Source organism: Acomys minous, assembly GCF_964271855.1.
Source record: "Acomys minous genome assembly, chromosome: 4".
In the NCBI taxonomy this organism is placed as follows: domain Eukaryota; kingdom Metazoa; phylum Chordata; class Mammalia; order Rodentia; family Muridae; genus Acomys; species Acomys minous.
In genome coordinates, this window is record NC_140486.1 from 107,105,942 (window position 1) to 107,119,729 (window position 13,788).

Sequence of the window (13,788 nt, forward strand, 5' to 3'; positions counted from 1 at the left end):
TTCAGCCAACGACACCTTAATAGATGAACAGCTCTAGATCTCATAGGCACCCATTCATCATTGGCCAAATGCATTATTAATATAAGTGAGTCCTTTGTTTCTATATATCAAACTATGTATAACTCATCCAACATACCTAGCTGCCCCAAGTCTCTGCCTCTCAACATGTGCTATTCTTTCTGTATGAAACAGCTTTATTTCTGTTTATCTTCTGTAACAGCAGGTTCTTTGTATCTGCTGGCAACCTTAGCACCTCCACCAAGCCTTCAGTAATGCACCTGTCTCATTGTGATGCTGTACCATAGATGGTCTTGCAGTGGCCTGTGAGCATTCCTTTGTCACAGGATTCTGTACATACTGGCTGATTTGTTTGCTTCTCCCACCAGACTCCTATGGTCTCTAAGGTCAGAGAGAGAGTAGCTCACAAGATTCATTCAAACCTTCATTTAAAAGACAGTTAATCAAGGCCAAGAGGCATGGGTCTAAAATGTGTTCTCTACCTTCTTATAAATAAGTGCTAAGCATGCTTCACTTCGGAGTTACTTAGACATCATTGTAAACATTAATTCTTTAGCTCAAATGCAATAAAACAAATCTTTTATGTAAAGGTATGTTTTCCCTGAACAAAATGACCCTAGACTTTTATTGTTTTGTCTATTTCCTGTAATGTTCTCCCAGCTTCCTTAGGGGTTTTAGCTCTGAATCCTGCTCAGTGTCATATCTACCTCTGACAGTTCTGTGCTTCCTTTATTTGATGTGGCCTAGAACCTTAAACAAGTAAAAGGGAAGAGAAGAGCTCAAATTATAGGAAAACCCTCTAAGAGATGGCATGAGATCTCTAAGAATGTCTATAAGAAAGAGCTACTGACTTTATATCCAAAGATTTAATAACATATATATTAGCTTCTGTGGGACCTCTTTTCCCTGTTTTCCTCTGGTGCTTATGGAAGATGACCTCTGCCAAGATAACGATTTTAATATTAAAAAAAACAGTAGCCTTGAAGTGAATTAAAAAAAAAAACTAAGAAGGAAAATTTCTCACCTTGGTTGAAACTTCAGCAATCAAATTCTGCTTATTGGGATCCACAAAATCCACGGACTGGCCTTCAAATTCAATCTTCCCCAGCATGGTACCCTATTGAATTAAAAATATGTTGACAATGGGAATTAACAATGCTGTGTTGACAGGATAAACCCACGGAGACTATGTGCAGCTGTTCTGTCATTTAGATATCTTCACAACTCATAACCATCATTGGGTCTTCATCTTCTCAAATGAGAATACAAAGTAGCTGGCAGCTACATTTCAGAAAACAACACAGGAAATGCAGTTGGCTCTTTTTCTCATGAGTGGGGGAAGGTATACAGATACAAATGTGTTCACATAAGTATGTGCATTTATGCATGTGCAAATGGAGTCTAGATGTCAACCCCCACCATCACTCCTCAGGTGCCATCTACCTTGGAAACAGGTCTTTCATTGACCTGAAGGGTGACCATTAACCTAGGCTAGCTTGTTATTCAGCCTTAAGGATCTGGCTCTCTGCACATCACTGTGATCTGCATTATGACTGCAAGCATGCATCACCATGTCTGGGACTGTTTACATGGATGCTGGGAACCAAACTCAGTTCCTCAAAGTTGCAAGGAAAGCATGTTACCCACAGGGGGGATATTTTAGAGCTAAGGCTGTTGTGTTTTGTAAGCAAAGTTAAGGGGCACCAGGATTCAGGTCACCAGGTTCCAAACTAGTGTAGATTAATAAGAGACCCAGAGACCTAGATCCTTAATTCATCGGACTAAAACTATTACACATGAGAAGCGGACAAAACAATCTGAAATATGAAATCTAAAAGCTACAACAAAATTAAAAAATAACTTACATAGCTTGATAGTAAGTTTGAGCATCAAAAAAGTTGGAAAATGAAATTTAATATCTCTGGAAGTCACAATAAAAGTATTTCACGATGTTTAGACACATTAAATGCAGGTGTGCCAAAGTGCCTGATCCTTGAGGAATGTTTAACCCCCTGCACCATTTTGACAATCAGCCTTGCTAGACTGAACGTGGCAATGTTTTCCTTAGCTGTGTATGGAAATGTGCTTACTTGTCAGGAAGTCTGCTTAGAAATGTATAGGAAAGCGGCATGCTGTACCTAGTTATTGAGGGTTTTCCCCCACAATATTATATATTCACTGAAGGAAGCAAAAGACTTATTCTCTTTTTAAAATGATTCCATGGCAAAGTCACTGTGTGAATGAAGGTTGACAATGCCAGCCCACCATGGAAGGCCCGTGGGTGGGTTTCAATGCGATTGGTAAAGCCAGTGTTCTGAACCAAAGCCTGGGAAAATGAACCAAAACTACCTATCACCTTCCCACTGGAGTATGTGGTCATTTCCACCTCCTTTTTAAATATGAGTTACAAGGTTCTATAGTTAAGCTCCCAAATTCTGAAACTGTTTTTTTTTTCCTTTTCTTTAATACATGCTAAGTGGGATGCATTTGAGTTTTCAAACTTGGAGTTACAGAAGTGAAAGCTATAATACACTTTTTTAAATTATTATTATGAACCACAATCAGCCATAAACAGATACAACAAGCCATGCTGCTATGTGCCCTGTGATATTCAGCTGGATTTTTCGGATCCGAAGTCCTAATGGTAAGAGGAAAGTCCATCAGAGCCCAGCCTGGAGTGCATTCTCCAGTTGTAGTCCCTTCTGGTCCTGAGTGCTACCTCACTGTTTACCACTCCCACACACTGTTTGGCAAAGGAAACACAAGAATGCGCTGCGAATACATAATCTCACAAAGTCTCTTCCCAGGGAAGTGATAGAAGAGATAGTGTAACCGGAAGCAGGGCAGGATGGCAGCATGAATCCCATCTGCCTTCCTTCTAGTCACAGGTGCAGTCCTGCTCTGAGATGAGTGTCATTCCTCCTCTCTGTTTACAAACAGCCTGTGTCAGCACACTTGTCTTTGATAGCCTTGGGGTGCTTGTTCCAGGAACCCCCTAGAATACTCAAAACCCTCATATAAGATGGCATCATCACATGTCCATCAAGCCTACATGTGTCCATGGCTTTAAATCACATGTAGGTCACTCACAGTAGTTAACACAGTGCAAGTACCATGTGAAGACCTATTGCACTAACTTTGGGGGAAGTGATAAAGTGCGTATTAAAATTTTTTAAATCCCCCTTTTTTAAGAATTTGTGCAAGCTTAGAGAGGCATGGACTGAACTATATTCTAACAGGGAATCCACAACCAATTTGCTGGAATGATCTGTGTTGGCATATACCAACTGCATTGTTTTCTTCGTGACGTATCAACCTTTGCTGAGAACACTTAGCTGCATTTGAGGAACTTTGGTGGACACTAATGAGGGAATGTTTGGCATCTGCATTATGAAGATACGTGCAGCAGAGAACAGTAGCACAAAGCAGAAGGCAGGTGGTGGTGATGTTGCCAAAAGGGGCATCGGATGCTATAACCATCCAACAAGAGAGCAAAGATAATTTTGCCTTGGGTCTTTTTGGTTATTAATCCAGCCTTAGGAAAGACTCTGTAAATGAGGTAGCCCATACTCATGATGTAAAAACCCACTAATTTGATAAATCACTCCAGGAGACCTAAGTAAAGAACAGCACCAGGGCTGTGTAGTTTCAGATCTGCATTCTTCAGCACGGGGGAGTCTGGTTAGGTCAAATGGCTACGGGCTCTGTAAGCACTTGTACTTGTTCCACTAGAGGCTCATCAGTGAGCAACACTGCAATGCCTGGCCTTGTCCTACTCAGCACACAGCAGGCACTCAGTAGGTTCCTGCCAGCTAAGCTGATCTCAGGTCCACCCGGCTGCAAGCGCAGCTACCACGTATCCAGTCCTGGAAATCACATCAGAAGTGGAAAGGAAAGGGACGTAGAACTGAGCAGAGGGAGCCGGCCAGATTTTCTAATTTGCATGTTAGCGAGTCCTTCATGCCCTGGTGGGGGCGGGGGGGTGGGAATGAGGAGAGACACAGATTCAGCTAAAGATGATGGTCATACCTTATCCCGAATTATTTTAGTCAGCATTCTTGTATCCACTCCATAAATCGCAGGGACCTGAAAGAAAAAAAAAATCACAGTGGCAGTGAAAGGAGATGAGATTAGAGGCAGCATATTGTTTTCAAGTCATACACTTAGCCTCATCTGTCTTCTTGAGCAGTAAATAATTTCCCTTCCCTCCCTCCGCCACCCCCCCCACCCCTCAACACCCCCCACACACACACTCCTTCTTTCCCCTGACCCAGGGCGATGGTGTTGTCAGTTCCAGGAAATTGCTGCTCTGCTTAAGCACAAAACTCCTACTGCCTAAGAGTGTCCTCAGAATAAAACACAAGAAATTCTGCATACCAATCCCTTACAACAGCTTTGCTGATTCACCTCAGATATTAAATAAGTCACATTCTATACAAATGTTCATCTTGAAATAATGAGATATGTGTGCATGCATATATATATATATATATTGTTTGAAGTGTGTGTATGATTCGGTGTTATATGTACAACATATATTTTAATCTGTATTTTAAACACGTGGAATCATAAGAAATAATATGAGTCAAAAATTCCTGGCACACAGTAGGTACTCCACACATTTTTTCCTTCAAGCTTGTGTTGTATTGTGTTTTCCTAATGTTTGCCCATCCTATTCATTATGTGGCAATACATCCATTGGTTTTCTTTTTATAAGCTAGGTTGTATAAAGAATATATATACATATATATATGACTCTATATCACTCTAACAAGCCATGAAACAGGTTGAAAATAAAATTATTAATTCTAGCATAAAAACTAGATGCACTGAATAACACAAATACATGTGCATATGTGCGTCAGTGAAGAAGAAACAGAAAGAGACAGAGACAGACAAACAGATAAAGAAAGAGGAGGAAAAAGAGATACGGAGGAAAAAAAAGGACAGAGACAGAAACAAATACAAGACACACAAGAACTACAGAGGGACAGAAAGAGTTAGGTTGAGGGATAAATAGCCATTACAGAAACTAGGTATCTTCCGAATAAAGATAATTTGATTTAATGGTAAGAAAGAAATCAGTGGTGACCCGAGCAGTGAAAGAAGTGCCTTCTTGCCTCTTCTACATTTTAGGAAGACTGAGACCCAGGAATCCAGGACCAAGATAGGTGGACACTCACTGGAGAGGCAGAACTTTCTGGGTGGTTGATAGTATTGCAATTGATAGCATCCTATCAATTACAGGATCAGCAGCAGTTGAACAAAACCAGCTACAGTAACAGTGAAGATGAACCAAGCTAAATAGGGCAGGACTGTTAACACTAAGAATTCCTAACACTTTAGGTAGATATTCTGATAAGGAATTGACACTTAAACTATGGAAAGAATGCAAGGTTTACCCTTTTTCCATATTACTTCAAGTAAAATTAAATCCACATAATTTGTCATAATGTTTAAAGAGCCAAAATACTTGAAAATCCATTTAAACTCATGAGAACTAAAGATGGCAAAAAAAAAAAAAAAAAAAAAAAATTGTGTGGAATGATTACAGGCCCTTAACATTCAGCTTAGAGTAGACCCTGTACTAGACCCTAGGCATGGGGAGCTAAATTGTAGGTGAAATGGTGGAGGTGACCGATATTGCTCACGAGGAGAATAGAAATTTCTAAAATGTTTTCTATTGCCCTTCCGAAACGAGAAATGTGTGTGGGCACCACCTAGTGGATAAACTGAAAACATGTAGTTCTTTGTATTCAGAGACTGTGTTCTGGAAAAGATTGGAAAGCATGCAGGTGCTGGTGGTGCTGGTGGTGGTGGTGGTGGTGGTGGTGGCGGCGGTGGTGGCGGTGGTGGTGGTGCTGGTGGTGCTGGTATTGTTGTCTTAACAAATCTCTGTCTACAGTACAGATGTCCAGTGGTGCACAAGCTCCCAGTTTCCCATGGACCTAGTCATACCGCACAGGTAAGCTATGCTACTTCTCACCTTCTCCTCCTGCAGCCACTGCCCCAGACTCTTGGTCGCCAGCCAGTGGTTGTAGTCATTGCTGTAGTTTAGCACCAGCAGACCCGCTACCTAGGAAGACAGGCAGCCATTTTGACGGAGGACGCACCAAGCATTGTGCAATTCTCGTGACTCATCTTGAAAGTTAGGTTTACTTTTTTTTTTTAAATGCAGTTTTAGCACTGAAAACAGTCTTAAATTGTTGAAGAGATGATAGAAGAAAAAGGTTGTCAACACTTTTAAAGTATATCATTGTTTCTTTAATGGTCCTTTTGGAAAGCAACTTTGCCTTGCAAGCAAATCCCCAAATGAAGAGACAGTCTCTTCCAGGCACACTGTGCTTTTTGACTATTTAATTTATCAATAATGTAGTTCACAATTACTTATTTAATGTAGATAACATAAAATGATTTTCTTAATATCCATGCAAAAATGACTTAGAAAATTGTGAGAAATAATTTACTTGTGAGAATTAAACTAAATATGAGACCTAAGTCACTTCAGAACAGCTCAATGGAAAGGGAGTGAGGTGGGAATGTAAATTTGAAATTGTTTATATGCTCCATATTTCAAGATAATATCCAAATATCCTTGACTGGGTAATCTGAAGGTGTTAACTTTCTATACATCATATAAATTATCTTTTATTAATACTTAAAAAGCAATAAATAATATATAGTTGACTATCAGACCTATCTCAAATGATGATTCTTCATTTTTATTGCCTCATTGCTTGAACTTATAACAATATTTTATGTATTAAAATAAGTTCCCTCCAAGGCATTAAAAACTAAACTATCTTCATGAATTAAAACTTTAATTTGTCAAGTTAAAGATTACCCCAAGGCACTTAGGAATAAGATTGAAAACGTGGATTTAATACATAGTTTTGTGAGAGAAATGTTGCCTTTCTTATATCCTTAAAAATCAATCAATCACAAATTTTCAAACTGGGGCTCTTAACACATCATCGTGGGTGCTACCTTGATTCCATCGGACTCCATGTATTTGTTAAGTCCCAGTTCATCTCGTGCAGTGGTGTCAGGGGCGCCACCATTCCCAATGATTGGATTCGCCATGGTAAGGATCTGCCCCTTGTAGGCAGGATCGGTAAGTGCTTCCGGGTACCTGGGTAAGACGTGCCAGGATATTATCAACAAAGCATGTATGTAAGTACAAAATTACTATCTGTGTATGTATTCTGATTCACAGAGCCCTTGAATAAAAATGACTACGAGGTTGAACTCCTAAAAATAATGTCTCTGGGCTTCAGCAAACCTAAAGAATTTTCATTAGAATGTCCAATTTTATCCATGATACAACTAATATGAACAGAACAGCTGACACTAATGCAATGATAATTTTCATATTTTTACCCTTTGATTTAAAAGAGCTTGAATTTCTCTAATAGTATGTAAACTTTCATACATTTCTGCCAATTTAACACTTGCAAATATTTTTAAAGGCTTCTATAGCCTACTCGATACTGAGGAAAAGTTATACTTATTGTCGAGGGCTGAAAGTTTCACAAACATAATAACCATCAAAAAGTTGAAAATACTTTTTCAGTATACATTAGGACACCAAAGGATAACTCGGTAATAACATCATGAGTGAATATACACATTCAGTAATGAATTAAACTGTCAATGTACATGAAAGAATAACCCAAGAACATTGATTTTTAAAATTATTTAGTTTGAGCATACAAAATGAAGCATATGTCCTGATAGCTATTGTAAACCCAGAAAAATACTGCTTACTGGCACCATTACTGCACTTCAAAATTAAAATTCCAAATAACTACTTTAAAGTGCTAGAAATGGAATTGGAAAGGAATGCAGAATTTTAAAGTTGGAGAGGTATGTGTGCGTGCATGTGTGTATATGCATTTGTGCATGTGTGTGTGCATATGCATGTGTTTGTGCTTGCATGCGCACGTGCGTGCATGCGTGTGTGTGTGTGTGTGTGTGTGTGTGTGTGTGTGTGTGTGTATGTGTAAAACATTCTGTGGGGAGGGGAACATTTCCCCATAAACACTAGGAACTAGCAACACTTAACTCCACGCACTTGAAGACACTATAACTGCTTTCTCTTTTTCTGCCCCCTTGCATTCTGTCTTCCTGCAGACAGAATTAAACCAAATCTTTCTTCTGGATTACTACTGAAAGTGAATTTAGCTGCTGAGCCGGACAGAATCGACAACCTTGAAACCAATCCAATACAGCTCGGAGAGCAGTCAACATAAATTCCTCAACCCCATCCAAACTAAGCCCTAGCAGAACTAACTTTGTCAACAGAACACTTTGTCTTCCGGTTCCACCATCCTCAGGGTGTGCAAGTGCTCACAGCCTCCATCAGCTTATTTCTCAGATGCCTCTCACCTGTCAACAACTGATAGTTTTTTAACCAAGGCTTCCACACAATACAAATGTGTTTTCTTGCAGACGGAAAAAAAAATTAACTATCAACCACCTTACTGAGTGAGCCAGACATCGGGTGAAACCTACATATCTCAATAAAACATAAGGTCTGCGGACTACCCCAAAGTACGAATGCCTTTCAACATCAAAAGAGGCTCTAAATTATTTTTATCTCCCTTGGTTTCTTTCTTTCTTTAAAGAACCTGGCCTTCCCCTTAAACACGGGCTTATGGTACTCTCCAGGGAGTTCATAAATGTGGTGTGAGCTGCAGTGTTGGAAACAAATTAATCCATCAGGTCCTGTTTGACTTTTGTGATGTGACAAGATTTATTACCCATAATCTATCACCGAGAAGAAAACTCTAGTGCCCTCCATCATTCTGATCTATATTAAACAGTTGTTTGTTGGCAGGTATATTAACACAGCTAGTAATTAGTGCTGTCGAAAAGCTTAAATAATTGCCTGGCGAAGCAAAACTTTGCAAACAGGTTTTATACACTGTAATTTAATGTTCTCACCACTGGGGCTGATTTAAAAACCACCTAATATTCTTCATGTTACACGGAGAGGTGAGGATCCAGGGAGGATGCGCATCAATAACATAAGGACAGGCTCGATCTATCAATACACTCCGTATCAGTTAACCCAATGCTCCTTCCTCCTTTCAAGGCTAATGTGAACTTCCCTGAAGTGTTCATCAAACACTTCCTAGAAGGTTAGCTGCCTGAGTCTCTAACAGAAACCTCTTAAAATAATCAAGTCATATTTTTCCTAAGATACATGTGGTTTAAGCCTCCACCCATCGATTACTATGTAATCTAGCCCCCTTACTTTTTAAATAGGACCACTGAAACTCCCAAAGTTTAGGTAATGTCTCAATATCCTATTATTTTATCTCTATTGTCTCCTGAGACCAGAAATCTAGCTTCCTGGTCCCCAGATAGACAAATGTTTGTTGTCTAGGTAAGAGCAACCATCCGGGTTATACAACATTTCTCACATTCATTGTCACCCGGTAGTCAGAAAATCTTACATGCTAACTTGTGTCAAAACTGATAACTATTAAGAATATCAGGTATGAGGCTCAAATAATGGCTCTGGGTCAGGAGCTCTTCTTATTGCTCTGGTAGAAAAACCTAAGTTTTCCACTTAGAAAACCTAAGTTCCCAGCACCCATGTTAAGCGACTCAAAATTGCCTGGAGCTCCATCTCCAGAAAGATCCGTTGCCTCTTTTTACCATGTGCACTTTCATGCACACATGCACACACGCGTGCGCACACACACACACACACACACACACACACACACACACACGATTAAATAATAAGCATACATCTTTAAGGGAATATTAGATTGTGTGCCTTTTAAGCTACTTGTTTGTCTTGAGTTTATATTATTAGTTCATCTCTTTCATACAAAGCATAATTATACAAAGTGTTCAAGTGTTTCTTGTTAAGTGTGCAGGGTTGGGGCTGAACTTCATTGACTTTGTGGTTCTGTATTGTGATGCTTCTCCTTTCCTCTACTCCAAGTTTCACCTTCACCAGATCAACATTTTCTCCCCTAATTGATGTTTCCGCAACACACATTTCTAGGATTGGCTTTCCTTTGTTTTGTTTAAGGGTCCTCTGGCAGAGACAGAAAGTATATATCTATACCCAACTGTCCAAGATGGCTGCAGAAGGCCATGCACAAAGCCCCCATGTAACTACAACATGAAATCAGGTGATGTGGTGATTTCAGCCTTTTGCTGTGAGTTACATTACCCAAGTATTGTTCTACACAAGGGGGGGGGGGGAAGCATCTTGACAGAAGCGTACTTACCCTCCTAAGCCAGTATTAAAAACCACTTCGCCAGCAACCGAGGACGGGTGGCCAAAGGAGTAGCCTTTCATCTTAGTTCCATCTTCCAGGACAATGTGCGCTGTCCGTGCCTAGAGAAGTAGTTGTATGAGTCTTAGGAGCAAACCACAAAACACCAGACTCACAGAGAAAAAAAATCTGAAGATAAAATATCCAAGCACAAATAAACCTACAGCAGATTTACGGAGACCGTCCCACCCAGGCATGGAGTTGTTTCTGAGTCACCTGCAGTTTTTTTCTCCAGTTGTGTGGTATTTTGGGGGTTGTTTTGCTTGGGAGAGGAATGAAGCTTGTCAACGCGTTGCCTAGTCTACGTCTACTTGGAGAGTTGTTGACAAGCCAGAAGTACTTCGAGTTAGCTGAAAAGCTACCGTGGGGAGTTTTCCCTCCTCAATATTCTCTAGCTTTGCCCAAGTATACCTTTAAGGAATATCCGTGAGCTCACAAGGGCATCATGAATTATACTGCACAGCTCGTGTGCACTCAGAGGGTTAGCGCTAGAAGGGATCCTCAAGATTACCTATTAAATTGTGGTTCCACAGAGTTCTGGAGGCTGATGGAGTTGTCCCCAGGGCTGCCCTCTCCATACCATGTCATGGTTGTGGAGAAGCTGGGGCTGCTAATATTAATACAACAGCAAGCACTGTGGAACGCTTTAAAAGCACTATTTTATTTTGCTTTTTATTGGAGTTAATTATATCCATGTCTGATTCTTGCTTTTGGCTATGGCGACTCTGAATTCTATTACTTTGCTGTCTTAATCTTTGAACTAGCTTCTATAAAATTCTTGGCTAAAAGAAGGAACAAGCATATCTAAGAAACAAGCAAACATCATCCACTCTTCATAAATACTATAATTCTATTGTTGAAACAATTTAAATCTCAATTTCCATACAGGTCAAGAGAGAGAGGGGGGGAAATGCATGAAACCATAGCTCAGGGGGCAGAATCTAGGAGACACCGTAGCTCATTGTATTATGTGGTCATAAAAAAAAACTCCATAAAACTAAGGAAATCAGAATGACAAATTGGTACTTGATGATACTAGATATAATCTGTTAAAAGTAATGATTACATTAGGTTAATTTTTAAGGTTCTGTATCTTAACAACTACATACTGAGACACTAAGTCATAATATATCTGAATTTTGCCTCAAATAATTATAAGTCAGAGAAATAGACATGAGGATACATTAAACCAGTTTGGCCATGACTGAGCTTGTTGAAGAAAGACTAGCCTTTCTGTAAAGTTAAGTGAAGTCTTTAGAGGGAGAAATGCACCAATTCTCTACTTTCTGTCCCTTCTCAATTTTAGGGCTGGGGCCATGGTGTCTAATCCCTCTGTCCCTCGCTGTCCCACTACACACACACACATACATACATTCATACATAAACACAGATACATACATACACATACATACATATACACACACATACATACATACACACACTCACATGCATACATATATACATACACACACTCACACACACATATACATACATATATACACACATATATACATACACACACACTCACATACACACAGACACTATTATATACCATTTTAATTCCAATTTAATAAATGATATTAAAAGGCTTTGTCTCTATCTTCCTCTAGCTTGGTGGCACACTCAGCTTTTCAAGTGTTAAAATCCAGAAGCCTATTGTTTTTCAATAAGAATGTTTGAAGAGATAGGACGCTTCCTTTAGATCCAAAATAATCAAATCTCTTACCACTAGAATGATTTTTCTTGCGTGTAAAATGGTGTTTTGATTGCCTTTCATCAAATACTATGTTCCTAAATCTCAATTATGTATGAATGTGTATATACAGTATACTTATACACTGAACTATTTGAGTGTTTCCTATTAAAAATTACATTCTTTTAAATGGGTAATATATTTATCTTGTTTAAAATTAGAAATACAAGTGGGTTTCAAGTTTGCTTTCCTGAGAAAGATGGGAGAAGCTGTGTTACCTCTCATTGGAAAGATGTTTGTGTGTGGAAATGTTTGTGAAAGCGAGGGGTGGGGGTCACGAACTTGATGGCGCCTTCAATTAGTTATACTTTGTCTTTCCAGGCACTGCGTTAAGCAAAGTTTGGGAATTTCCCATCACAGAGCCATGGCAATGATTGGCATCATCCAATATCAATGGTGATGAGATGTCTCTGTCACGGATTAAGCTCAGTGCACATCTGCATTGCACTCTGTACCTGGAAATTCTGCTCTGCCTGTCACATCTGAGACCGCAGTATCATTGTCCTATAATTTGTTTTGATTTCTCAGTTACTTTTGTGTAATTATAATTCAAGACAGAGCGGGATGGTTTTAGGAAGTAAGGAGCGATCGCGCTTAGTGTATTTCCAAAGATTGGTAGAAAACATCTCACAGAGATGGGTCTCAACAGGGGTGTGTTTATCGGCAAAACTCCCCCAGATAACGGACGTGTGTCGCTAAATGAAACTCTTTGGTCCAAGTAATGAAATTCACTGTCACGAAACGTTTTCCACTAGAAATGTTATTTTCTGTTGTCAAGGAAGTCATGTGTAACTGGCATGCCTTCACAAAACGGGAGAAAGGGGGTGTGTTCGTAAATAGTATGTAGCTTAAAATAATTGTGCTTAAGCAAGCGTGGCTGTGAGCTCCAAATTCGGGTATTATCCGTACCAATTTATCAGCCTTATTCTGAGCTTGTCTGTCTTGCTAAACTGTCACCTTTGTTGAGGTTTTCTTCTTCCATCCTCTGGCCTACTCTTTCCTAACTAAGGGTTTCCGATTATTGTCTGATCTTTGGCTTAGGTGACACTTAAACTTTTTTTTTTTTTTTTTTTTTTTTTTTTTTTTTTTGGTTTTTTCGAGACAGGGTTTCTCTGTGTAGCCTTGGCTGTCCAGGACTCACTTTGTAGACCAGGCTGGCCTCAAACTCACAGCGATCCGCCTGCCTCTGCCTCCCGAGTGCTGGGATTAAAGGCGTGTGCCACCACGCCTGGCTGTCACTTAAACATTTTTAAAAGGCAAAATTCCACATTAGCAAATCCAATTCCTATTGCCTTCTCCTACAATTCTATTTGCTTTTTCTTTTTTTTTTTTCCACAGAACTGGTTTCCTGCTCTGCTTTCCTTTTTTCTAAGATAGATTTGAAGAGGCATTTACTGCTGTCTGAAATAGTCCCTGAGAATGTGTCCAATATGTCTTTTGCTCCCTTAATTATATTTTTTTGTTCTTTTTGGCAGTTTTTATGGATCATCCAATTCTCTTTCCCACTACACATTACATTGTTACAAGACTTCTGTTTATTGCCTGTAGCACACTTTATATTCCTCTTAACTATACTAGCCTCCAATGACTGAAATGGGGAGTGCCAATTGACTTATCTATGAATTGATGGAAGAACTCTGAGCGAGGAGCTGTTATTTAGAGGCCTCTCGCCTGGCTAACAGTCCCCTGCATGCAGTTTCCTTCCAGAGACTCCAT

The 13,788-nt window shown here is 39.6% G+C and overlaps 1 protein-coding gene across 1 annotated transcript in view; it reads right to left on the minus strand.

Annotated features, from left to right (window-relative positions):
* Positions 1–13,788, minus strand: part of CPS1 (carbamoyl-phosphate synthase 1) — a 111,658-nt gene that overhangs the window by 85,349 nt on the left and 12,521 nt on the right. The window contains exons 2-6 of the mRNA XM_084778981.1: positions 10,272–10,381; positions 7,006–7,150; positions 6,005–6,094; positions 4,048–4,104; positions 1,043–1,135 (exon numbers count right to left, since the gene is read on the minus strand). Of these exons, the coding sequence (XP_084635107.1) occupies positions 1,043–1,135; positions 4,048–4,104; positions 6,005–6,094; positions 7,006–7,150; positions 10,272–10,381 (495 nt within the window). The remainder of the gene's footprint in view (positions 1–1,042; positions 1,136–4,047; positions 4,105–6,004; positions 6,095–7,005; positions 7,151–10,271; positions 10,382–13,788) is intronic.